The following is a 27,106-nucleotide window of genomic DNA, read 5'->3' as shown; positions in this document are numbered from 1 at the left end:
TAAATAAACACTTAAAAAATAAACACATAAAATAAAATGCACCAAAAATAAGACAGAACAATATAGAATGGAGAAAAGGACGAATTAATGGACAGATAGGTGATAAGCAAGTATAGCAAGGCGTTAACAGTAGAATCTAGGTGGTGGGTATGAAATTGTTTATTATAAAATTGAACTTTGTAATGTTTAAATTTTTTTCAAAATAGTATGTTAGAAAAAGAAAACTACTCACATTATAATCCTCAAGGTACATCACATCATGTAGAAAGATATGACCAAACAGCACGAAACATCTGAACAAGCACGCAGTGTACAGTATCTACTTTTAACAGTAAGTGGTCTGAACGGCACATCGAAGCCAGCCGCCTCAGCTCTCTCCCCTGATCACCTCCAAGGCCCAGGCAAAGTTAAGCAATATTTCCTAGGCTCTCTGTGGTCATGTTTTGGTTTCCCCTTAACAGCTCAGGCCAAAACATCTCATTCCCTTTTATATGAATTTCTGAAAAGATGCGTTCCTAAATTGTAAGACATAAATCTGCTCAAACATGATAGCAGTCTTTCTCCTGGGATTCCAATAATTTCCATTTCTTTATTCTTGGTCAAAATTAAATACAAACAAGCAGCTGTCCTTTATTGCTGCCTCTGCCCACTGAGATGAATGAATAATGTATTCCAGTATGCTCTTTAATTCATTAAGCCCTTTTTAAACATATGCCTTAAGGAAATTTTTAGGCTTTTAACTGTAAAAAGTTTATCATAGTATTCCTTATAATAGGGAAAGACTGGAAACAATTAAAAGTGATACTGTACTGATTGAACTTGTAGTACCTACATATCATGCAGTCACTAAAGATGAGGTTGCCCATTAATATTTCTTGACATAGAAAGTTATTCACAAGATAGTGAAAAATGGTAGTTTCAACACATCATTACAGCATATCTAAAAGATGCCAAGATGCTGTAGTGGTTACCTCTTAATTACTTTTGATGTAAATCTTCATTTTTATTATTATTTTCTGTTTTTTCTTCAATAAAAATGTATAACATTTCAGCATCAATTATTTATCCTCCCATTTTTTTTTAATGGTAAAATAAGTGCCAGATATCCTGCTACCAGAGTAAGATTTTTAAAAGCTATCCAGGTAGCTGAAGGTCCCCATCATCACTACAGCCAAAACTTTATTGTCCACATTCTTTTATTATAATCATCTGATTCAGTTCTCATCCAAATGCTCTCATCAATGTTTTTACCTTGAGGTGTAAGAATTTTCACATAGCATCGTAACATAGAATAGTACTCCTCAACCCTTCTCATCTATGTTTCTTTGAAATGACAATGCCCTTCCACTGCTGTACCAGTCTTCATTCCCCTCCCATGCCTCTGGTATAGCACTTAGCACCCTGCAGTAACAGAAGACAAATCAGTCTTCCTTAGTAGACCTACAAGCCTCACAAGGCAAAAACTATGTGCTAATCCTCCCCAGTGCTTAGCACATAGAAAACACTGAATAAATTGCCAACAAACTTGGGTAGATGAAGTTTCAAACAGGAGAGAAGATGCCAAGAGGGTATCTAGCTGATTTAAATGAATTAAAGTCTCCAGGCCTAGATACTATATTGCATGAAACTTAATGATTTTAGAGTTACAATTCATAATATGAGAAATCATGGGGAAGAGGCAACAGACAATAGCCCAATATCACCTCTTCTCAAAAATAAAAAGAGGGACTCCTTGGAGGTTCAATTGCTCACGTGTCTGATTTGGGCTCGGGTCATGATCTCACAGTTCGTGAGTTCAAGCCCTGTGTCAGGCTCTGTGTTGACAGTACAGAACTTGCTTTGGATTCTCTGTCTCCCTCTCTTTCTGCCCCTCCCCTACTTGTACTCTCTCTAAAATAAATAAACATTAAGAAAAAACTATTTAAAAATAAAAATAAAAGATCCCCAAAACACACAGACCCTGAAGCCTGGTGTCAAACAAGCAAGGATCTTCCAGAGAGTGGCAAAAGAAAAGTTGTGGAAGCTAGAAAATGTAGCATGGATAAGAGACCTTAACTAAAACATGAGACAGGTGAATGAGAAGCTGAGATTTCAAAGGTACACAGTTTAAACTGTGGGGCTGGGGGGGAATTATGAATTGACTCCAGCTACACTTGCCACTCTCCTAACACAACAAACATGTACCTCCCCTTCGGGTATTTGCACACACTATCCCTGTGCCTGGAATGCTCATCCACTAGATATCCATACAGCTCAACACTCATCTTCAAATATTTGTTTAAATGTCATGTTTTCCAGTAATATTCTACTTAAAATGTGAACCCTACCTCTTTACTGTTCTTTTTCTTTTTTCCATAGCATTTATCATTTTCTAACACTTAATAATTGACTTATTTATTATGGGTAGTTAATTATCCGTTTCACCCATTAGAATGTAAGCTCTATGAGAGAAGAGATCTTTGTTCATTTTGTTAACTGAAGTAGCCAAAGCACCTTGAATACAGCAACCAATAAAAATTTGTTTAATGCACAAAATGTATGTGAGAAAGATTGTGAAGAAAAAAGGACCAGGATGGGTGATATCAGCACAGTATCAAGGAAAAAGCTCTAGACTTGAGATAAAAGATCTAGATTCAAATCTAGGTTCTGCCACTTACTAACTAGCTAGCTAGCAAGTGACTATTTTCTGGCAAACATCTACGAACTTCAGTAACTAATCTGTAAAATGAGTGGTTGTGAAGATCAGATGAGATAAGTATAATCGGAAACAAAGTAACTACAGAATTAATTACTTGAACAAACTAATTCAAAAGGGAGTTCTATCTTCAAAGAAAAAAATGAAAAGAAGTTCAAGAGCAAGGGCTGAAGAATGTGACCATGGGACTAATACCAACACTAAGAGAAGTAAGAAAACTCAGAAAAGTAACTTCATTTGGAAATGAGAAAGGGCAGATAATGAGTTAGATTTCAATCTACAGCTGTGCTATTCAACATGGTATAACTAGTCACATGTGCCTATTTAAATTTAATTAAAATGTAATAAAATTTAAAATTCAGCTACTTGGTCAAAATGGCCGTATTTTAAGTGCTTAATGGCCACATGTGGTTGGTAGCTACCAATTTTGGACAGCAGTTTACAGAAGATTTCCATCATCGCAGAAAGCTCTAGTGCAGTGCTGATTTATAAACTTTGAGTTGACACAATAGAATTCAAGCGAGTGTCATTTTAATATTCCTGATTCTGAATTCCTGGAAAGTTCAGGATGAAGAAATGCAAAACCAGCCACATAAATAATCTGAGTAGGGATTGTAAACTGTGAATATAACAAATGAAATTATTCATATTATTTGATTACAAGGTCCTGGAATACATGAACACTCCCCAGTTGATGGTATGAGGTCACTGATATGGCAACTAAAAATAGAGTTTGGAGAGGCCCAATGAAGTTGCCGACAAGAATTTGGTCAGCATCTTGGCTCAAATCTCTGGTTAGTAAATTCAGATATGCCACCAAGGGCAAATACTACATGCAATACAATAGTTTTCTTAGTGAGTGATAAGATACCCAGAGCTCCAAATCTCATCCAAGAAGCAAAACTCCTTGTCAAAAGTAACTGCAGTTAGCTAGAATGGTAGCAGACTTCCTTAATGAGTACACATATTTCAACTATAAAAAGATCTAGAATTAAATATACAAATTCTTAAGAAGGAAATCAAAGTCAGATGTTAATGTTTTTGTTTTAAGAAAGCTATGCAAAAATTGATCTTTTATATACTTACAAAATTTAAGAGGATCTGTCTTATGACTGGCTTGTAACAAATTTAAAATGTGTAACTAAGTTACAGATTTAGACTTGTGATTTTAAGCTGAAATCTTTTTTTTTTTTAAGTTTATTTATTTATTTTAAGAGAAAAAGAGAGAACACAAGCAGGGGAGGGGCAGAGAGAGAATCCCAAGAAGGCTCTGCACGATCAGCACAGGGCCTGACACAGGACTCAAACTCAGGAACCATGAGATCATGACCTGAGCTGAAATCAAGAACTGGACGCCTTACCGACTGAGCCACCCAGGTGCCCCTAAGCTGAAATCTTGTAAGTTCATAAATAATATTTGAACACTGCAAAGACTTACACGTCATGGTATTTAAAAAGTCAATTTAATGTTCACATGAATGATTTAGTACCTAGAAGCATTTTATTACCTCAGACAAGGGAAATACTTAAGAAAATTGAACATATTATATACTAAATGCTATTTTAATTATTTTAGCCTATTTCTGTACAGCAATATCTATAAAAACACTAGTTAGATATGCACTCCATATTAAAATCAATAAATAACTGTTCAGACCTAAAACTAGCAACCACCTAAATGTTCATCCTTAACAGAATGGATAAATTGTGGTATATATCCACCCAATGAAATACTATTCTGCAAGAAGGATGAAAAAAATACAACTACACATAACATGGATGAGTATTACAAATATGACGATGAGGGAAAGAAGACATACACAAAAGAATACACACTGCATGATCCCATTACTATGAAGCTCAAAACAAGCAAATATATAAACTTCAGTCAAGGGAGTGGTTATCCTGGTGGGAGGAGGCATTGGAAAGGCACGTGAAGAAGTATTTTGGGGACTGGTAATGTGGTTTCTTAATCCAAATACTGATAAGATGGATGTGTTCACTTTGTGGAAAGTAAGCTGAAAACTTATGATTTTCACATTTACTTTCTTAATAAATTATATAATAGTTCAATAAAGTTTTGAAAAAGTGAGTATGTATACAAACACTTATAACTATCCAAGTGAGATTGTAATCATGTACCACCCCAAATTATCCCAGGACTATCAGTGCCATGTACACTATACTTTCCAAACATATCAAAGAAAGAAGAGGGGAAAGGAAGGGCATGTCCCAGGAATAGCAATAATTCCGGGGTGTAGCTAGAGTACATAGTAGATATCAAGGAAATAAGGGGCCTAGAAAGCCTGATTTGCTCTCCTGGAGGACGTTAGACAATGGGGATGAGACATGCAAATGATAGAGGTAGAAGACTTTTTACCTACTACAAAGTTTTCAGCCCTTTCCCTTAATTTCTCCAAAAATATACCAGCAATACCTCCATTCTCTGACATCCAGTTTCCAATCTGGAGGGACTTCAGAAGAGTAATTATCCTGGCCACCTCTCCCCAACCGTCACACAGTCATCCCTTCCCATGGGAGGAGTGATTTACCTCATTAGTAACTTCTGAGAACAGGCACCAAGTATCTGGAATCAGCCTTTTCTCTCTCCTTAGAATCCATCTATAGAGTGGTTATACTCCAGTCTCTATCAGGGCCATGCATAAGGCTTACTGGAGCTGGCTCTGCCCTCCCAGGGGAGGCCTTCTGTGGTTCAGCACTACCTGTCACTGAGTCTATCCAATTCAGGGTAATTATTAGGTACTTCAAATGTAAGCCACATTCTTCAGCCAGCTTTATTTGTAATAAAGCTGACATTTTTACCTCCATCTATCTATATTCTGTGTCTTCTCAACAGATTCTGAATTTGGATGTGAGACAGTGACATAATTAAATATGACTCCTAAAGCCCAACAAATAAAGAGAGTACTAATGAGGCTAGTGTGATTAGTACTTTATGTCAAAAGAATAAACTCTACTCAGGATACTGTTTTGGGTTAGAGTTGAATTAACATACTAATCTGTCCAACAACAGAAATTCTCTTCTTAATAGTAAGAAAACGGGGTGCCTGGGTGGCTCAGTCGGTTGAGCGTCCGACTTCAGCTCAGGTCACAATCTCGCGGTCCGTGAGTTCGAGCCCCACTTCGGGCTCTGGGCTGATGGCTCGGAGCCTGGAGTCTGCTTCCAATTCTGTGTCTCCTTCTCTCTCTGCCCCTCCCCCGTTCATGCTCTGTCTCTCTCTGTCTCAAAAATAAATAAACGTAAAAAAAAAAAAATGTTTAAAAAAAATAATAAGAAAACAAAATTGACAGGAGTAATATTTGCTTAGCACTTGCTTTTAAAGTGTTCCGTAAAATATCTCCTCTGACTACAAGAGCACTCCATTTCTCTGCAGCCTAAAAATAGATCACTTATTTTATTTCTAGATATTTTTATTAAGTGACTGGGGTAGGTGGCTTTATACTAAGTAACTTCCTGACATAAAGAAATCTATTTGCCGAAAATGTGGTCTATCCCAAAATTATACTTGCCGCCTAAGAGAAGTTTCTCTTTTATTCTCAACATTGTTTTCTCCTACAAATCAAACAGCAAAATTCACTCACAGAAGGAAATAGGTTGGTCTGCTTTTTAAACCATGCATTACATTTTCTTAAATTATGAATTGCATTTTGATAGAATCAATATTTTATAATTCATTAAGTACAATATAAACTAATGCCTTAACTATATGACACTGTATTTGATCATGATCTCTTTAATCACAAAAGGCTGAAACCTGGCATGACAAAATGTTCTTAGGAAACATTTAGAAGAGGTTAACTCAGCCTTTTTCCTTCTGGAAAGCACCTACCAAGGCTTCTGGTAGATGTTAAATAATAACATTATTTTTTAAAGAACTGTGTTTATAAATGGCAGTATAAGTAAATAAAACAATTAGTAGCATTCTTAATCAGATCTTCTCTTGATCTGAACAGAAGAATTTTTAACCTCTGTAAAAATTGCCAACAGTTCTGACTAACCCAAACCACAACTGGGAAAACCGTTAACAGTGAGGACAAACGGATGTCACAAGGGATTTTTTCTTCTCTTTTTCGTAGCATTACAATAGCTTTTTTAAAAACTGAAAAAAATCCAAAACCAAGGCATAAAAATGTCACACACTTAATTGGTATTTACAATGATTTTTAAGAATCTAAAACTGCATCCAGTAACAAGACCAAAAAGAATTTGTTCATGGAGTAGCGTGCACTTAAAAACAGAAGGTCCAAAAGTAAACCATCACTCTCAAAACTCTGCTCAGTAATTTCAAATAATAAGCATATATGTTCCCAGATAGAAGCAATCAGAACCAACTCGCAGGAGACTAATGTGACAAGTACAACAGGTTGCGATCTTAAATATCCACATTTGTCAGGACTCTTACCATCCTTTTTCGATCTTCATGGTCTCCAAATTCCCCTGGCATATAGTCACATAATGTTAAGTATCCCCTGATGCACTAATTTCCAAAACTCAGATCCATCCTCCCTTCTCTATTCTCACGGCCACCATCTCAGTTTAATACTTCATTATTTCTCATCTGTACTGCTACAACGGCTCCCTAACTGGTCTTCCTATGTACATCCTTATCTTTCTTCAATCCATTCTTAATACTGCAGCTGGATGCAAACCCAAACCCAATCTAGTTGAATCTCTTCCCAGCTTAACTGCCTCAAGGGTTTGCCATTACCTAAACCCCCTTCGCTGCTTCATTTTTCTTCATTACATTTATCACCATCTGACATACCATATTACTTGTTTGTTTTGCTATCCCTGCTCCAACTAAAATATAAGTCCATACGGGCAGAGTTTTTGTTCACTGCTATGTTGCACAGTAAGCACTGAAATATTCACACATGAGTGAATACGTGAATGAATTAACTGACTGATGACCTACAGGCCAAAGGCTTCCATGACCTGCCAGCGCCTTCCTCTGTTTACTTCACTCCCACCTCTACGATATGAATTGTTTGGTTACCTAAATACAATACGCACTTTCATGCCCCTTGCTTTGCCATATGCTATTCCTTTTGCTTGGAATTCTCTTCACCATCCAATCAACCTGCTATACTCTCAACCGTATTTTAAAACCATCTCCAGAAAGCTTCCCCTGACCCCATGGATAGTTGCTCTTTCTTTCCTTTGTGCTATATCTGTACCTGTATTTATAGTAGCTCTATTCAAAATGTACTAGAATGTGTATCTCCCTTACTACGGTGAATTCTTTGAGGCCAAGGATTATTATTCATCTCTCTACTTTCAGTGTCTGGGACAATACTTGTCATAAAGCAAGTACTATATAAACATTAAATAAATTAACATATGCATGAGTATCCTGTAAAGGAAATGAAAACATGAAGTTTCAAGAAGTCACTCATCCAATTCCATGATGGCAACCAGTCATAAGATAGAAGAATTACAACCAAGGACATCATCTAAGGTAATCAGAGAGAAGGAGTTACACAAATAACATATATCACCAAATGCTTCCAAAATAAGTGACAATACAGTCACACTCACACTTTATTAGATTTACATGCTGGCTCTTTGCTCCATTTATCTTCCCTTTAGACTCAGCTTTGCTGCTGGCAAACTGAGGCCCACCTAAGCAGGAGGGAGTAGAAGGGAGACCTTGGTTCCCCATTAACAATACATTAAGTAGATCACTCTTCGAGGGAGCTTTTGATGTTCCATTTAATGAAAGTTTTTATGTTCCCTCATATATTGAGTCAAACTTCAAGACAGTTATACAGGACTAGATTTTACCACTAGCCACACCTAAGTCTGAACCAAACCTATGCCAACAAGAGGTTACTGGTGTGTCTTCTAAGGAGTAGTCACAGACCAGTCACCTTTATTAGGCCAGTGTGCCTTATAAACACTACTATTTTTCTCTGACTGCTGCAGACCAAGGCCCCTAAATCCAACTATGAGGAACACCTGACCTACCTACTTAGTTCTAAGAATGTGAACATCATATCAATGTACAGAAACATACAAAGGAAGCCATTGTTACATGAAGCCATTTAGGAAGAAAAAAGTTTTAAACCCAATGACGGCTAATACAACATCAAGTGAAGCCTGATGCCAAGATGGGATCCTTGATTCCTCCCTTCCCCCACTATTCAGTAACCAAGTTATAAAAAACTTACGTCCTAAAATTTTTTTAACAGGCTTGCCTACTCCCAATATTATGCCTTAGTTCAGAATCACAGTAATTCTCATCAGAATAATAGTCTCCTAATTTGTCTCCTTGTCTTTGGACTCCATGAAAATTGCATCTACCATTTCATTTGGTGAAGGGTTATATAACCGACAGTGCACTAAGCACTTGCTCACTTAACTCTGTATTTTTTAATTCTCACAGCAATAGTGCAAAACAGGAATTACTGTCCTCATTTTCACAAAGGACTGATGCTCTAAGAAAGGTGAAGTGATTTGTCCAATGTCATGCAACTGGAATTATGCAGTGGAAATTCAAACTCAGGTCTTCCTTTCCAGATATTACATGCTAAACTGCTTAACCTTCTTCAATTCAGCCCCCAATGTGACCTTTCTAAAAGGTAAATGCATTCAAGTTTTCCCCACATAAAATCCTGCAAACAAGACTGGCCACCAGCCCTCTTCCTCTATCATTCTCACCCCGTCCTACCATACTGAACTCCCAACAGTTTTCTAATCTGTCTTTCACTGCTTTACCTGTGAACACACTATTTTTCTCCCAAGAACACTTTTCTCCTTTGGCAGGTTACTTCTAACCCAAACTTCAAGATTTACTCAATTCTTACTCTGGGAAGCCCCCTCCCCTTTACAAATACATACCTAAAACTGGGTTAACTGACCATTTGCTATGGTTATCAGCTAAATATCTTATCACAGGCTATTAGTTCCTTAAATAAATACTGTATTTTGCATGTAGCAGAGGAAGGGCTCATGAATGTGGAATTAGTGAATGAATTCACCATAAATAGTGAAGGTTAAGAACTTAGCCCTAAAGTTAATATGATGTGCTTTGGAATTCTAACCTGTACATCTGCAGCAGGCTTCTAAATCTGTTTTATTTCTTCATCTGTAGATAACTGCACCTACCTCAGACTTTGGAAAGGAGTAAAAGAAATAACTGACTTAACATGGTTTCTGGCACATTGACAGAACACATTAAACATTAGCAACATTTTTTTTCACTCTCGAAGTTCATCCACCTGACAAAGCCACATCTCAGGAAAGTTTTTCCTAGTAGCTTCCATCAGCACTTAAGATTTCTCCAAAAAACAGGAAGTCAAGATCTCCTAAAAACATCCTCATCCACAGGCAAGGGTCTTTCAGCTTCTGGTTACACCAGAGCTCAGTAGCTAGCACCACCGCCTAAATCAGTAACTAGTGTCAAGTTTTTTGTTTCTTACCCATCCCTTTCCCCCCTCAAAGTCAAAGACCATGCCCCTGAGCAAACAGAATCATTAACTAGTGTCAAGTCTTTTGCTTCTTGCCCATCCCTTTCCTCCCTCAAACTCAAAGACCATGCCCCTGAGCAAGTGGAAACCTACCCCTAGCAAACCGGTCAGCACCTTCTTCTAAAAACCATCACTTCTCCCCGCACCGCATCGAGACTTGCGTAAATTAGAAGAGATTCATCATCTAGTACAAACTCAAATCTTCTTGGAAGATCATAATAGAATCCTTTCTATCCAATGGAAGACCTTATCTCCCAAGTATTAATTCAAGATAATGAATTCCTTGCATTCAATAAGAATCCAAGAAAAATGGTCCCCTTAAAGCCTTCCCCAGGGAGAGTTCTTCATATTTGTTACTCTCAAATAGTGACCAAAACCCACCAATCCATCCCTCCCCCTTCCTGCCAGGGTCCAGGGTCTCGTCCACTCCCTCCAGAGATGGGTCTTCACTTTCAGCGAACAGGGTGCCTTCCTCCCACCCGTGTCACTTCCCTTTCCACCTTGCCCATGTCCTCCCGCAGCACAGGCCTGGCCTGGTCCCCCGCCGCCAACCAGCGCCACAGAGCCGCTACTCACCGTTTCTTGGGGATGGTGCCCGACTCCTGCGCGGCGGGAGTGGCAGTGGGAGCCGCCGTGGCCGCCGACGCGGCTCTCCGCGCTTTGCACTCATTGGTACTCACAGCCTCCTGGGGCCGGCCCAGCAGATGACCGGAGAGAACCCGGAGCCTCCGCCCGGCACGGTCTCGATCCGGGTCCGGGTCTCGGTCCCGGTCCGCTGCAGAACAGCAGCCTGTGCCCACGCCCGTCCCGCCCGCTGCAGCCGCCGCCTCCGCCATGGCTTCCGCCTTGTGCCGCCGCCCGGGACCGCTGGGCGCGGGTGAAAGGTCAGTTAGAGCGGCGGCCCGGCGCGACCATTCGCTGCGGCGCATCCCGGCAGCCACCGCGGCGACTGGGCGGCGGGTGCCATGCGCCGGGAGCTTCACATTCTCTGCTCCCGCCCACCACATCCGCCCGCCCTCCGCGGTCACGCCTCGGACGGCGAGCACCTGCCAAGCAGGTGAGTTTGAGCTGCACCCGGATTGGCTCAGACTTAGCTGGGCTGGACCAGAATCCCAACCACAAGTGTCCGCGAGGTGTCCAAATACCCTGGGTGGTGTCGTTGGGTGTCCCCTTGGCCTCTGGAGTAGGTTTCTGGGGCAGACGCCTAGGACCAGGGTGCTGCTGGACCTGACAACTTAAGTAGGGCCATCCTTTTCCTGAAGGAGCTCCTGCTGCTCCCCTATGTTCCCCTCCCAGCAGCGTCACTAAAGTAACTTGAAACTGACTCGTTGTCTGTAACCATTTGAGAAAATAGCTATCATTTTCTCATCGCCTACTTCGCGCCTGGAGATTCTCATGTAATTTCCATTTTACAGTTGAAAAAACTGAGGCTCAGAGACATGAACTTGCCTGAGGGCGTAAAGCTGAGTTGCAACGGAGATTCTCTTTCATTACTGAATGCTACTCCCTTATTTACCATATTGGAGGCAAAGTTTTTTATTGCTACAGATAGAATTACCTAACAGTTGTTCTTAGAACTTCTCGCTTGTCTACAAATTAACTTTATGGAGAATGGCACTTGGTGAAAATAGGAGGATCTCAAAAGGCAGTGCTCCACAACCATCTTCAGCCAGTGGATTAGGTAGACTTTTTATAAGGCACCTTAAAGACCTAACCATAGAAATGAAATACCTTATTGCGTAATGTGCAATTCAAAACTGAGTCTTGGGAACGGTAAGAAAAAGGGTTGTCATAAGCTTTCCAAGCCCAATAAAGTCACCTTTCCAAATAATCACCTTTATAACACAGACTCTATGAAAGACATTCCAGGAGTTAATTGGACTAATACAAAAGAACTATTTAATAGTTCTGAAAAATTCAGGCAACAATGAGAAGGACTTGATTTGAATGCCAGCTTTCCAGATCTTAAGAGATAGTTCAGCATTAAAATCCAGTCTAGCTCTAGAATCACTGAGCCCCACTCTTGTGTAGCTGCTACTTTTCTCCATTGGCTATTTCAGATTGGATTAGGAGCTAAGAAAACAGAAAGGAGTAAATTGCTGAGTGCCTGAAAGAGAAAGCCTCCTGAAGTCTGAGAGTTTAGCCACTTTAATCCTCAAGCTTCTTACACCTTTTTTAGATGTTACTAGAACAGCATTGAAATACCAACTAGCACATTTGCTTGCAATCGCAAAATTCATATTTTTCTTGCCAAAATGCTATTATAAGCAACAACTTTCTCAGAATTGTTTTAGAATGAGACTGGTCTATTAATTTTTGCTGGACTCCCAGAGAGCTTAGCCTAACACTAGTGAATAGTTAACTGACTTCTTCAGTGTTGTCCAAATTAAAATATGAATATGCTTCTCACCAACTCTCAGGAGGCAATTATAAATTTTGCACATATCAACAGAATAACAAAAAGCCTTTTCTCCTGGGTGATGAAAAGGTTGATGTAAATCAAAATTATATACCAGTGGAAAAACTGATTTTTTTTCAAATATGTATACAGTAATGAAATACAGGCAGTAACAGCGTTTGTTAAGAGCCTATTATGTACCTAATTCATTACTATGTGCTATGAGATGGAAAGTATGTAAGTCAATGCCTCATCTACATGGCATAACCAGGCTGATTAGGAGTTGGGATATATGTGGGGGGGGGGCACTATATTATACTGTTGGATGAAATAAGTGTGATGTGGGTGACCTTGGTGAAGTATTTCCTACCCCCACCCCCACCCCCTCTCCTTACAAGAGCAAAGGCCAAGCAGAGTGTCTTGAAATTTATTTTAAGGAAGGAATGCTTCACATGAAGTGTGGTCCATTGAGATGTTTGTGATTCCCACATAAAGCAAAACTTCAGTGAGTATAACATTCAGGAGGGCCATCTCAACACACCTGTTCCTTCTGAGTCCTGACTTAGTCCTTAATAACATGGATCCCAATGGAGAGCAGACCACATGAGCATGGTGAACCCAAGAACATGAGGAATTTTAAATGGAATGACTTATATTTGCATTTATGACATCTCTTCCAATATGAGGAAGAAAAAAAGTCTAAATAGGACAGATTAGCATCTGAAACATGCGCCGTATTTCTTTACTGCACTGATTCCCATTACTTCCCTACAGAGCTGCTAAGTTATCCCCAAATTAAGGAATACTTGCATTTTTATACATTTTTATTATAAAATATAACAGGCAAGTGAACCAAAGCATAAATTATCACAGATTGATCACCCATGTAACTTCCATCTAGTTCAAGAAACAGGACTTTTCCAGTATCCTGGAAATCCCTGCTATGCCCTCTCTCAATCTCTTTACCCTCCCTACCTGTCAGAGGTAAGCACCATCCTGAATTTTATAATATACATTTCCTTGTTTTTCTTATGGTTCTAACAATTAAGCATACATCCCTTACTTGTTTTTTGAATTTGTATCATCTTACAGTATGTTCTCTTCTGTCTGGTTTCTTTCACTCAACATTCTGTTTGTAATATTCATCCACATTGTGTGTAGTTGTAGTGCATTCATTTTCTTTGCCACATAGTATTCCTTTAAATATATATACCAGAGTTTATAATTAATGACATTCAAGATGTTTCCAGTTTGGGACTATTATGAATAAGGTTGCTATGAACACTTTTGCATATGTCTCTAGGTGGACATGTAGATGAATTTCTGTTAAGTATCCATTTAAGAGTAGTATTACTAGGTCACCAAGTATACATTTGTTTAATAGATAATGAAATGACAACTGTATTCCAAAGAGATTGTACAAAATCTACCACAGCGGCATATGAGAATTGCCATTTTCTACTATATACTCTTGTCAGTATAGTTTTAGCTATTATATAGTATTATCTTAATTGTGGTTCTGATTTACATCTTCCTGATTACTAATGAGATCAAGGGTGTTTTCTATATGTTTGTTGACCATTTGGATATCATCGTTTGTGAATGTGTAATGAAGATACATCTCCTAAGTTGCCTTTTAGAAGCCTTATTATTTTTCCTTTCACATTTACGCCTATAGTTTACCTGGAATTGATTTTTATTTATGAGGTAGAGATCAGGTTTCATACTCCATGTGAGTAGCCAACTGGTTTAGCACCACTTGTTGAAAAGTGTTCTACATTAACCATCTTTGTCATAAGTCAGATGTCCATATAACAGTCTGTTTCTGGGCTCTGTATTTTATTCCATTGATGTATTTATCTTATGCTAGTATCACACTGTCTTAACTATCATATATTCTTTTAGATCTTCTGCATAAGATTATATCATTTGTTAATGACAATAGTTAATTTATTTCCAATCCTCATACCTTATATTTCTTTGTCTTGCCTTACACCAGCTGATTAGGACCTCAAGTACAATGTTGAATAGAAGTTGTGAAAGTAGCATCCTTATCTTGTTCCTCATTTCAAAGGAAAATCTCTCAACATTTCACTATTGTTCAAAGTGGGTTGCTGGTTTTTCTTTTTTTTCTTTTTAACCTTTTAGCAGATTAAGGAATTCCTTTTCAAATCCTAGTTTGTTGCGAGTTTTTATCATGGATGGATATTGAGTTTTGTCAGACGTTTTTTCTGCATCTGTTGAGATGATCAAATGATTTTTCTCTTTTATTCTGTTAGTATAGTAAATTACATGAATAGGTTTCCACTGTCAACCAACCTTGCAGTGCTAGCATAAGTCCAATCTCGTCATGAAGTATAGCCCTTTTTATATATTACTGAATACTGAATACAATTTTGTTGAAATTTTGTATACAGTAAGGTTGGTCTATTATTCTTCTAATAGGAACAGGTCAGCTTTTGCTGGCCTCGTGAAACCAGGCTCCTTTGTTTTATAAGTCTCAGGAAGAGTTTGTGTAAAATTGGTCATTATTTTTCTTAAATGTTCATTAGAATTCACCAAAGAAATGGTCTGAACCTAGAGTTTTCTTTATGGGAAGGTTTTTATTTATAGATTAAATATTTAATGTTATTCATATTTTCTGGTTCTACTTGTTTCAGTTTTTGACAGTGTTTTTGTAGAAAATTATCTGCTTCATTTACTTTTTCAAAGGTATTGACACAAAGTTTTTATAGAATGTCCTATTACCATTTTAATGGCTGTAAGATCTTTAGTAATGTCCCACTTTTCATTCCCAACATTAGTTATTCTACTCTTTTTTTTTTATCAGTTTGCCAGACAGTTATCAGTTTTATTACCTTTTTAAAGGACCAACTTTACACGGTAGCAGCATTGTAGCCAATGAAGTTTATCCATGGTGTGATTATTGCTAATTGAAAATTTTTCCCAATACTTTTTTAAGGGGCCAACTTTTGACTTTGTTGATCCTATCGTATGTATGCTTTCTCTTTCATTAATTTCTGCAAATATTCCTTCTTGTTTCCTATCCTCCACCTTTTATTTTTTAAATTTCTTGAAATGAATGCCCTACTCCTTGATTTTTCACCTTTTTTGTATGTTTTCTGATATATTTGTGTTTAGGGCTATGAAATTTTCTCTAAGTAATTAATTTTATTCATGTTTTGATAACAGTATTTTCATTATTATTTTGTTTCAAGTAGTTTTTATTTGTCTTTGAAAAGAATGATTTGTATTTGCTCTTGTTTTGGGGTACTTGTTTCCCAAATACAAATTTGACCTAATCATTTGTATTGTTCAAATCTTTGATATTCTAACTGGTATTTTGTCTACTTATTTTTATCAGTTATTGAAGTATGTTAAAATCTTTCACTATTATTATGGATTTATCTAATTATCCTTGTACTGCTGCTAATCTTTGCTTTCTGCACTTTAAAACTATATATTAGACATGTCAAAATTATATTTTCCTGATGAATTGAACCTTTTATAATTATCAGGTATCCCTTTTTGTTTCTAATAATGATTTTTGTCTTAACTTTAGTTACATTAGCATGTGTTGTGGTCCTATCCTTTAACTTTTTTTAAAGTTTATTCATTTTGAGAGAGAGAGAGAGACAGAGTACATGAGAGAGAAAGAGAGAGAGGGAGAGAGAGAGAGAGAGAGAGCATGAATGGAGGAGGGGCAGAAAGACAGAAAGAGAGAATTCCAAGCAGGCCCCGCACTGTCAGCATGGAGACCAATGCAGGGCTCGAACCCACAAACTGTGAGATCATGACCTGAGCCGAAACCAAAAGCCCGACACTTAAAGAACTGAGCCACCCAGGTGCCCCCCTATCCTTTAACTTTTAATCTTTCTGTATCTATATATATTTAAATATGTCTTCTGTAAACAGCTTAGGTGATTTCTTTTAAGCAGTCTGAGTATAAAATATTGGGTCACTTAGCCTATTTAAGTTTAATTGACTTACTAATATATTTGGTATAATGGCTGAGAGCACTAGCCTCACTGCCAGACAGACTTGAATTTGAATATTGGCTCTATCATTGAGCAGATATGTTGTCTTGAGCTTGTCATATTAAAATCTCTGGGCTTGGCTACTCATCTAATAAAACTGGAATGGTAATGACTACTTCCCAGGGGTATTAAAGGATTAATGAGCAAAAATATAGTGAATTTTAATTGTTATTATAGAAGTGAAAGATAGGCTGGTATAAGGATGACAGTCTTCCTAGAAAATACAATAGGTGTGAGAGGAAGAAAAAATAAGGTTGAATGGGTAATATAAGACCAAATCATCAGAGCATTGAAAAGTTAGTGGAAGAGGGGCACCTGGGTGGCTCAGTCAGTTGACCATCCAACTTCAGCTCAGGTTGTGATCTCATGGCTCACAAGTTTGAGCCCCACGTCGGTCTCTGTGCTGACAGCTCAGAGCCTGTAGCCTGCTTCGGATTCTGTGTCTCCCTCTCTCTCTGCCCCTCCCCTGGCTCACACTCTGTCTCTCTCAAAAATAAATAAAACATTAAAAAAAATTTAAAAAAAGAAAAGAAAACTTAGCGGAAGATAAACACTTGATCTGGTGAGAGCTATTATAAGTTCTTGAGCAGGGGATTAGCATGGGAAAGTCTACTACTTTGGAATTCATTCTCAAGTGGAAGTCAGCCTACTGGGTATACCTGAAGACCTGTTGGCAGTTGTAAGAAATGTACCAGCAAATGATGAAGACCTAAAGAACTACAAAAGAGGTTAACAATGTTTCTGAATGACAGGAAAGCATTGGGCTATGGTTAGCTGTCTGCTCCATTAAAGGAGACTGACTTAGCTCAGGAAGTGACAATATTTAATGTGAAATAGGCTTCCAGTGGTTCCATGTATGTTGCAATACTTTTCAGGATGTCACAATCTCATTAAACAGGTTAAGGAGAAACTGACTTAACTAGCCAAATCATTAGGGTAGAGTTGAAAGTACTTTAAATTCTCTTACTCCTCTGAGTGAATGAAGTTATTTATCTTACTATGCAATCTAAAATTCTATTTCTTGATTTCTTCATATTACAGGTAGGAGTAATTTTTAACCTGCCTACCTCTCAGATTTGTTGTAAAATAATAAGTGTGCAAACATTTTGGAAACCAAAGTCAAAATCACTTTAAAATAATTATTTTCTTTGGCTGAATGGGTGACAGGCAATAAGGAAGGCACTTGTTGGGATGAGCACTGGGTATTATATATAAGTGATGAATCACTAAATGCTACTCCTGAAACCATTATTATTATACTATATATTAACTACCTTGGATTTAATTTTTTAATTGGCAAAACAAGTAAATGAATAAAATAATTATTTTCTTGGGTACATATAAAATTAAAATCTGATAGTTATCAATTAATGCTCTAAAGCAGTAAACTTTTAAAATTTGAAGTTTTTAAGTAAAGTATCTAGGATTTTTTATGATCTTTAAAATTGATATCCCCCCAAGAGTTTTTGTTTATATGTATATTTTTAAATGTTTATTTATTTTTGAGAGAGAGAGAGAGCAAGCAAGCACAAGCAGGGAAGGGGCAGACAGAGAGAGGGAGACACAGAATCCGAAGCAGGCTCCAGACTGTCAGCACAGAGCCTGATGTGAGGCTTGAACTCATGAACTGTAAGATCATGACCTGAGCCAAAGTCAGACTTAACCAACTGAGCTACCCAGGTGCCCCTTGTGTTTATATTTATATCTACCTACCTATCTACTTATACCATATTAGATATTACAATTGAAAAAATATTTAAAATATTGATTATTTTATGATAAACCAATATGTATGAGTCTAAATGAAATACTTTTATTAAAAATAACTGTATTTCCCAGAAAAAAAACCTGAGAAGAATGGCATTCCTTTACATTTTTGCAAATTTCTTTAATACCTAGCTTAATAGAAGACAGCTGGATTTTCCTATCTGCTTCTGAATTTGATCCATTGAGATATCCTATGCCATGTAATTATTGGAAAACTCTACCGTTGTGAGAGAGTGAGAGTGAAAAAGGCAAATAACATCTTAGTCTTACTATGAAAATAGTTTTGGCCCTGCAAGTGTTTCAGGGACTCAGAAGGGTTTCCAGACCACATCTTAAGAACTGCTGTTCTGAAGTACAGTATTTCTATAGATGTCTGCTAAAATCTTTGCTGGGTAAGCCCTAGACAACTGGATGTGAGAAGTAGTTCTATTGCCATAAAGTAATATGCAGTGCCACTGTTGGTAAAACAAAGTTGTCAAAAATATTTAAGTCCTAATTTTATATTTTGATACATTCCATATGAAATATATATTTTTAAATTTCATACAATAACATTTTGAAAGTGATTCCTACATTTTAAAATCAAATTTTGACATCCGATTCATGTGTGAGCAGAAACTTATTTCTTATGGGGCACCTGGGTGGCTCAGTCAGTTAAGTGTCCAACTCTTGATTTGGGCTCAGGTCATGATCTCATGTGAGTTTGAGCCTTACATTCAGCTCTGTGCTGATAGTGTGGAGCCTGCTTAGGATTCTGTCTCCTTCTCCCTTTGCCCCTCCCCCACTTGCTCTTTGTATCTTTCTCAAAAATAAATAAAAATAAAACTTAAAAGAAACCTAATTCTTATAACCGGGGTAAATTAATTTAATGTGACTTTGTGACTAATGTGATTTATTAGTTAATCATTAATTTGATTAATTAAATTATTGATTTACCTTGTAAATTCAGGCTCAATCCTAATTTTAGGCTTATGCAGTTATTGCATTTAGATCAGTAGTAAGGGTGTCCTGGGCCTATTGTTCCCAAGGTATTTTTTTTCTAAAGCTGCAGAGATCATAGCTTGGAAATCGGAAATTGTTGATTTGCAAATTCTAGCATTTGACCTTTTCATACTTGCAGGTTTCTTAAGCCTTTCTCATTAGCCCATTTGTGTGTATGAACAATAGCAGTTAAGCACCCAGGAGCAAGAGACATTATCAAAGGAAGTCTTTTCTGTTGTAATTCAGGTATGGTGGGAATTATTTTTTTTCATTGCTCAAATATATTCTTTGGGGATAAAGAAATGAAGTAAGTCTTTGAGTGCACTAACACTCCTCCAGAACCCCAAAGAGAGCCAGGTTTGAGGCTATTGTGGCAAAAGTCAGTGGTTTCCAGGCACCTGTAACTCAGCTAAGTTACCTTTGGCTGCTTCAGGATTGTATACTTTTTTAGGAGTCCCTACTCCATATTCAGAAGAACTTATAGTGGAAATAATTTTCCTGGTTACCCCTCTATATGTGTCCCTCAGCTCTCACTCTCTACTCAACCTTGTCCCATTATTTTCTTTCCTGAAAGGGGAAGCCATCTTTACCCCCCACTGCCTTAGGTTATTCTGTAAGAAAGCTACTGTGAGTGTATTAGGGATGTACACACCTCTAATGGTCATCCTTTCCTTACGCTTTTACAGTTAAAGTTTTCCCTCTAGTCTTACTGAACCATGGCACTACCTCCCAACACCAGCAATCACATCTCCTTGAAGCCTGAAGAGGTATGGAAGCTACTTTGAATCAAATACTTAAAATGATCTTCTAACTACCCATGCGGTGATTCCGCTGCACCCCTAATATGCTTTTAAAAGAGCACTATCTGTTTTTGAAATCTGCTTTTTAAAATGTTGACGTATTAAATGACTGTATTTTCAAACAAAGATATTTGGTAGCTTCTTCATGCTCTTATTTTTTGTTCCTAACTTTTTAACAACCCTCTTTGTATTTTTTTCTTTCTTTTAAAACCATCTTTTCTCTTTTGTTTTTCAACTTAAGTCAATATAATCAGAGTTAAAAAGAAGTTTGGACACAAAGTATTCAGGTCCAGTAAAATGAGAAAAAGTCATGGGAAGATAACCAAAGCTAATGTCAAGAGATCCCCCTAAGAGAAATGAAGTCAGGAAACACACCTCAAAATAGAGCCCTCAGTAGAACCACCAATAGACTGCAAGGCACAAATGTGAGGATGGTTGTTTGGAGGCCAACTAATTCTGTTAAAGGAGGACTTTTTAAAATGTTTTCTTTATTGGGGCGCCTGGGTGGCGCAGTCGGTTAAGCGTCCGACTTCAGCCAGGTCATGATCTCGCGGTCCGGGAGTTCGAGCCCCACGTCAAGCTCTGGGCTGATGGCTCAGAGCCTGGAGCCTGTTTCCGATTCTGTGTCTCCCTCTCTCTCTGCCCCTCCCCCGTTCATGCTCTGTCTCTCTCTGTCCCAAAAATAAATAAACGTTGAAAAAAAAAAATTAAAAATAAATAAATAAATAAAATGTTTTCTTTATTTATTGTGAGAGAGAGCACACTCATGCAAGGGAGGGGCAGAAAGGGAGAGAGAGAATCCCAAGCAAGCTCTGCCTGCTGTCAGCACAGGGCTCAAACTCAGCAACCATGAGATCATGACAATCGCTGAGCCTGAGATCAGAGTCAGACACTCAACCGACTGAGCCACCCAGGCGCCCCTAAAGGGCAACCTCTTTAAAATACACTCTTTAAGGACATTATCTGACCCTCTGAATATAGTCCTCAAATGTATCCTCTGATCCAGCTTGTTTTAAGCTGGTGTGCAAAATAATGGTGCCTTTGAAATGTTAGATAATTTCCCATTTTCCTTTTGAAGGGATTTAAATATCAGAAGATGGTGATTCATTTCTTATTTCTTAAAAAAAAGAAAAAAAAGAAAAAGGATAGGAAGAAAAAGAAAGAAAATGGCCAAAGCTACTGGATCAAAAGTAATTGCTTATGTGTGGTTGAGGATGGGGTAGAGTTGAAACTCACATAACTGAAACTTTAATTGTAGTCAGTTCTGGCCCTTTATTTTTATAGCGAGCCATATGGTTCGTAAGCCGCTTTTAAGTCCATCTATTTAATCACAGTTGAGGTTAGAAGAGGTTGCCTATGTAGAATAGGGTCATAGGGTGAGCCTCCAGAGAGCAAGCAGGAGGCTGGTAGAGGAGTGAACATCAAGAACCCTCCTATAGGGAGACAGTGCACCAGCTGGAAAAACATGACACCAGATGTAATAATAATCATGAAGACATCTAGGCCCTGCATCAGCCTAAGGGAGGTGAAGATATTTCAGTGAATGAGCTACTTTGTATGCTAGTTCTGGATGGTGATTTTAACAGGTCAGGGAAATCAGCCTTCAGTATCTGAAGAAGTGCCCACTGATTTGCCCTTTGGCTACTTAGCTACAAGTACATTTGTAGTCAGCATCCCAAGTTCTATCCATGATTTTCTAAAGACTACTCTATCATTGAGGGAGTTTGTTTATTATAACCAATCTATGATCTTAAAATGCAGGAAAAAATTTCAGAAACCCAGAATTACAGATATGAATACATAAAGCCACCATAAAATATGTGAAAATTTCATTTTGCCTTACAGGAATTCATAAAATATAGGTTACATAACTTGCTTTAAAATAAAAACATATTTCAGCTAAGGCACATTTTTCTTAGAACCAGTCCATAAGGACAACAGGTAAATTTCTGCTTCCAAGCTTTGAAATGGGATTATTAAAATTACCTTGTCTTGGGGCACCTGAGTGGCTCAGTTGGTTGAGTGTCCCACTCTTGGTTTTGGCTCAGGTCATGATCTTGCTATTCGTGAGTTCAAGCCCCACATCAGGCTCTGCACTGACAGTGCAGAGCCTGCTTTGGGATTCATTCTCTCTCTCTCTCTCTCTCTCTCTCTCTCTCTCTCTCTCCCTCTCAAAAATAAATAAACATTAAAAAAATAAAAATCTTTAAAAACAAACAAACTAGGAGCTCCTGGGTGGCTCATTTGGTTGAGCATCCGACTTTGATTTTGGCTCAGGTCATGATCCCAGGACTGTGGGATCAAGCCCTGCCTTGGGCTCTGCACTGAGGGTGGAACCTGCTTGAGATTCTCTCTCCCTGTTTCTCTCTCTCTCTCCCTCTGCCCCTCTCCCTGCTCACACACACTCTCTTTCTCTAAAAAAAATAAAATAAAAACTAATACTCAAAAGTAACTCTAAAATTGATAAACTGTGCAAATCAAAGAACGATTATTTAACTATAGTAGAAGAAAAATGGACAGATGAGTGACATCTTCTCACTTTCATAATAGTTATCATGAAAGAAATAGGTTTTATGATAATTTTACTCATTGGTAAAAGAGATTTAATCATTTTTACAATCATTTGAATAATAAACTCTTTTTAATGGAATGAGTTTGATGCATATGACTATTCATTCTGAATCTGACAGTCACTGTTAATCATTATCTCCTCCCAGTCTAATGGTTCTCACAATATCCTACAATTCTGAGGTACAGATTCCTTTTTGAGTCCTCTTGATGTTATTAGAACATGTGGAATTATATTGTTGTATATTGAAGATATTTTCTTCCCGTCAGGGTAATTCATTGGTATCTCTTTACAGGAGATTTGGGGTTTCTGTTGTTGTTTGTTTTGTTTTTTTGGTGTTTTTTGGTACCACTCTAAGAATAAGGTATTTACTACATCCCCCCCCCATGAAATATTTTTTATTCTTTAACAGAGAATTAAATAGTTTAGGATGAAAAGACTCTCCTCTCTGATTTATACTGTATGCATAACTATGTTTATGCAGCCAAATTATTTGGGTTTTCCTCTTAGGTTCACTTTAGCAGACACTTTTTCCCAGGGAAAAACAGTGTTGTTGATCATAGCAGTAGGTCCAATTCCTTTCTCATGTGTTTATTTTTGAAGAACTCCCACAGACTGGCTTATCCTTAACCATAGGTAGAAGTTTATTCTATATGATTTGTGTGTGTGTGTGTGTGTGTGTGTGTGTGTGTGTGTGTGTGTGTGTGAGGTGACAATGAGGGTAGCGTAGGAAACAAATCTTGTTTTAAACAAACATGAAAGAGAACCCTCGAATAAGCTAGGTAACATCTCACCAGAGAATAAGTGGTTAATATCAGATTCTTCCTAACAGCAAATTTTGATAGGTCAGAAATAGAGATACCACAAGCACACAGACACCTAGGAGGGTGTTAAGAGGTCAGGTAGAACATACCTACATCTAAGATCAGTCCTGTTCTCTTATCCAGGTTCTGCCTAAGGACAGAGCTCCCCAAAGACTAACAGAGGAATTGAAATGGATATATGCAAATTTTCCTTCATCTTATGACTTCAAAACTATTGTCAACCCATTAAAACTCTTTTCCTTGTTTTTTTCATTTAATAAAACCTAATTGTAAAGTCAGTAGTATTTTAGGTAATTTTCTCTGATACCTAGACAAGACTCCTTGAGGCTGAGCTGCCTGAGTAACATGAAGGATGGTTTTCATTTTATTAAAAAAAAAAAGATGAGAGAAAGATAAGTAAGAAATGAGATGCAATTTAAAATGGATATAAAGAGGAAAAGCATTCTTCAATTGTATATATTAGAGGAAGAGAGAGGAAAATCTCACACATACTCCCCAAAACAAAGAAGGAAAAGTGATTATAATTGACCATGTTGTTTTTCTTTTTTAATGGTTTCTAGGTGGTGGTTGCTTTATCTCTAAATCTTAAAATAATTTAGTTAGGTACAGCAGTTGGCTTTGGTGAAATAGAGTAGAAAGCAAACATTGGATCAGGGGTGGCAATGGCTGATGTCTATTTTTAACTGCTGAAACTCTGAGTCAGAAGACCTGGATTGAAGCTCCACGAGTACTGCTTGTGCTCTCTTCTTTTCCTTACCTTTATTCACAGTACTTACCTTTTGGGTAGAGATCTTAATCTTGTTTCCCTGTTGGGCTATTGTTAAATTCGGTTGAAGTAGTGCAAATGAAAGTACTGTTCAAAGTTAATAGTCCTGTAAAAATATCAGTATTCCTAAGAACATGTTGTGTTCATTCTATTTTACCCCTTGGAAGATAAACAAGGCTTCCTAAAACTAGCAAAAGGCTATTAACGCTAAAAAGAAGAGAAAGGACAATCCCAGTTTATTTTAGTTTTGATATACATAAAAATACTAAAACTGGGTGCCTGGGTGGCTCAGTCCATTAAGCGTTTGACTTTGGCTCAGGTCACAATGTCACAGTTTGTGAGTTCGAGTCCCCCATCAGGTGAGTACAAGCTCTGCTTCGGTGAACACGAGCCCCACTTCTCGTGCTCTCTCTCTCTCTCTCTCCCTCTCCCCCACTTCCCCCCCCCCCCGCCCTTTGTGAGGTTCTCTCTCTCTCTCCCTCTCTCTGTCCCTTTCTCACTTGCTCCCTCTCTCTCTCAAAAAAAATAATAATACTAAAACAAGTCAATAAAATAAAATAATATATTAACCCATCAGGAAAGTACCAATTCCTTGCTAAGATAATAATTAAAATGGCTTCTTCAAGAGAAATGACACCAAATAGGTTCATTTTATAACATAATAACAGGCTATCCAAATAAGAGAAAAATAAAGGTAAGTCTGCTTCAGCCACAGTTCAAATGCTCACAAATATTTAATATGATTGTAGAAAAACTAATAAAGCTTTATATTCTATTTCACATTCCCTTTCTCAGCCTATGACTAATAATTGCTAATTGGTTTAGGCAAAGCTTTTGGCTTTAGCCTTAAGCTAGAGTGTTGAAGTATCTAGAGTGCTAAATGGAAAAAAAAAATTTTTTAATGTTTATTTATTTTTGAGAGACAGAGAGCGCAAGTGGGAGAGGGGCAGAGAGAGGGAGACAGAATCAGAAGCAGTCTCCAGGCTCTGTCAACACAGAGCCTGATGTGGGGCCTGAACTCATGAACCGTGAGATCATGACCTGAACCGAAGTCAGGACACTTAACTGAGTGAGTCACCCAGATGCCCCTAAATGGGAAATTTAATATAAAATATTTTTTAAGTTGAAGATTCCATACAGTTGTAAAGTACACACACACACACACACACACACACACACACCCCAAGTGTATTGATAAAACTGTCTACATTGAGTCTGGATTCCTTCATTCTCCCCTAGAACTAATTAAATAGGTGACCATTCCAGTTTGGTAGTTACACATCTGGTTCTGGTGCCTGACTGAAAGTTGGCCCAACACCAAACAACCATTTGGCATTTTCCAGAGGCCTATGGAATGTTTTACATTTTTCCCTTGGGCAGAAGAGGGGAAAAGAATGTGGATTGCAGGGATCTGCCACTTTGGAAATTAAGATAGTTGGAGGTTTCCCAGTGTAAATTCTGTAGGATGCTAGTTCTTCTGGGGACAGAGCATGTTTATATAGTTCTCCTGTCATAAATTTGGGAAACACTTCCCACTATAATTCTGCTGCCTTGAAAAGTCACATTGCCCATTTACTTATTAAAGGTTCTGAAATTCTTTGCAACTTTGTATAATACAGTGTGTTCATCCATAGAATGATTTCCCCCGACACCTACTTATATCCCTTTGGGATACATTGACTTAATTTTAAGGTCCTATAGAGTAAGTGCTCAAGATATGAATAACCAAGGCCAGCACCCAAAGAACAGTGATAATTAATGAATAATTTGGTGAATGGTGGCCCAAAATGGTCAATCTGAAGTGTAATTATTAATGTCCTGGATGAAGGTCATGGGAGCATATTCTTAACATTTGAACATGAGACTAAAGCTTAATCTGTGTAATCAAACCTTTTTCTCTTAGCCATAAATTCAGTCAGTTGTGCATAACTGACCCTTATAAACAGACCTAGAAAACCTACTGCACACACTCAATGTGCACATATAAATTCAGTGTTTCTATACGTGGAACCCATAATCAAGATGGGTGACCAAGGTTTGTGAGCTCATTCCCTGCATGAAAGAACGAGAATTAATGATATACAAATGGTAGACCAGAAGCAACGAGTCCATTACTTCTTGGTTAGGATGAAGGGAGGGTAGGGGTGCAGATTTATAAGAATGTTGGAAAAAGGAAAGGAAGGAACTCAGCACATGGAAAGAACTACGATGCTTCCAAAGGTACTCCTGTATTTCTCATTTGAGATGATAGGAAAGTTGTATATGGTGGATGATGAGATATTAACAGCTCTGCCCTTGATATTTTACTTGAATTGGCAACATTATAGACAGATTTGAACACAATGTGGTATTTGTATAAATGGACAGATTTTATATGTAAATTTTATGAGTTTAGGTATAAATTTCCCACCCTAGATTTCATGAATAATCCTCACTATCCTCTTTCAGCTTTTTTTTTAACCCAGGAAAGAACCATCTTTGTACATTTTTCCATTTTTTTTTTTTAGAAGTGACCTTCTAAGACTGCATCCTTGGCATGCTCTTAGTGGGTGTAAGCATGCTGGGGGTGTTCAACAAACGATGAAAAAGAAGCTTAGATGAAAAGCGCAAAGTCAGAGTTAATAAGGTTCAATTCAGGACTCTGAAAGTCTGAGTTTCCAGCAAAGCCAGACCTCACTTGCATTGCTTTTAACCTGTGTCTTGGGCTTTAAAACATACTGGGTTTTGTTTCATTAATTTACTCGAGTAGTTCTGTTAAGTATTAACTTACAGTGCCAG

At 37.8% G+C, this 27,106-nt stretch overlaps 1 protein-coding gene, 1 long non-coding RNA gene and 1 pseudogene across 4 annotated transcripts in view; 2 read left to right on the top strand and 1 right to left on the bottom strand.

Moving 5' to 3' along the window:
* AGPS (alkylglycerone phosphate synthase) overlaps positions 1–11,137 on the bottom strand; it is a 144,145-nt gene extending 133,008 nt beyond the window's left edge. Inside the window, exon 1 of one of the 3 annotated variants that reach the window (XM_045033989.1) lies at positions 10,763–11,137. In XM_045033989.1, coding sequence (XP_044889924.1) covers positions 10,763–11,115 — 353 coding nt within the window. In that variant the 5' untranslated portion in view covers positions 11,116–11,137. Of the gene's footprint in view, positions 1–7,119; positions 7,568–10,762 lie in introns of those variants that run through there. The other 2 variants (XM_023259484.2, XM_045033991.1) reach the window with 2 other exon arrangements.
* Positions 11,138–15,456: 4,319 nt separating this feature from the next.
* LOC111562010 lies at positions 15,457–15,623 on the top strand (annotated as a pseudogene).
* A 2,656-nt stretch (positions 15,624–18,279) lies between these two features.
* On the top strand, positions 18,280–23,840 carry LOC123379184. Its single transcript, XR_006583344.1, has 3 exons — positions 18,280–19,615; positions 20,056–20,136; positions 23,686–23,840. It is a non-coding gene; the product is annotated as an uncharacterized LOC123379184 (long non-coding RNA).
* Positions 23,841–27,106: the final 3,266 nt, after the last annotated feature.

The sequence above is a fragment of the Felis catus genome, chromosome C1 (assembly GCF_018350175.1).
Source record: "Felis catus isolate Fca126 chromosome C1, F.catus_Fca126_mat1.0, whole genome shotgun sequence".
NCBI lineage: Eukaryota > Metazoa > Chordata > Mammalia > Carnivora > Felidae > Felis > Felis catus.
Note: the sequence above shows the minus strand (reverse complement) of the source record. Positions and strands in the feature narration are given on the sequence as shown.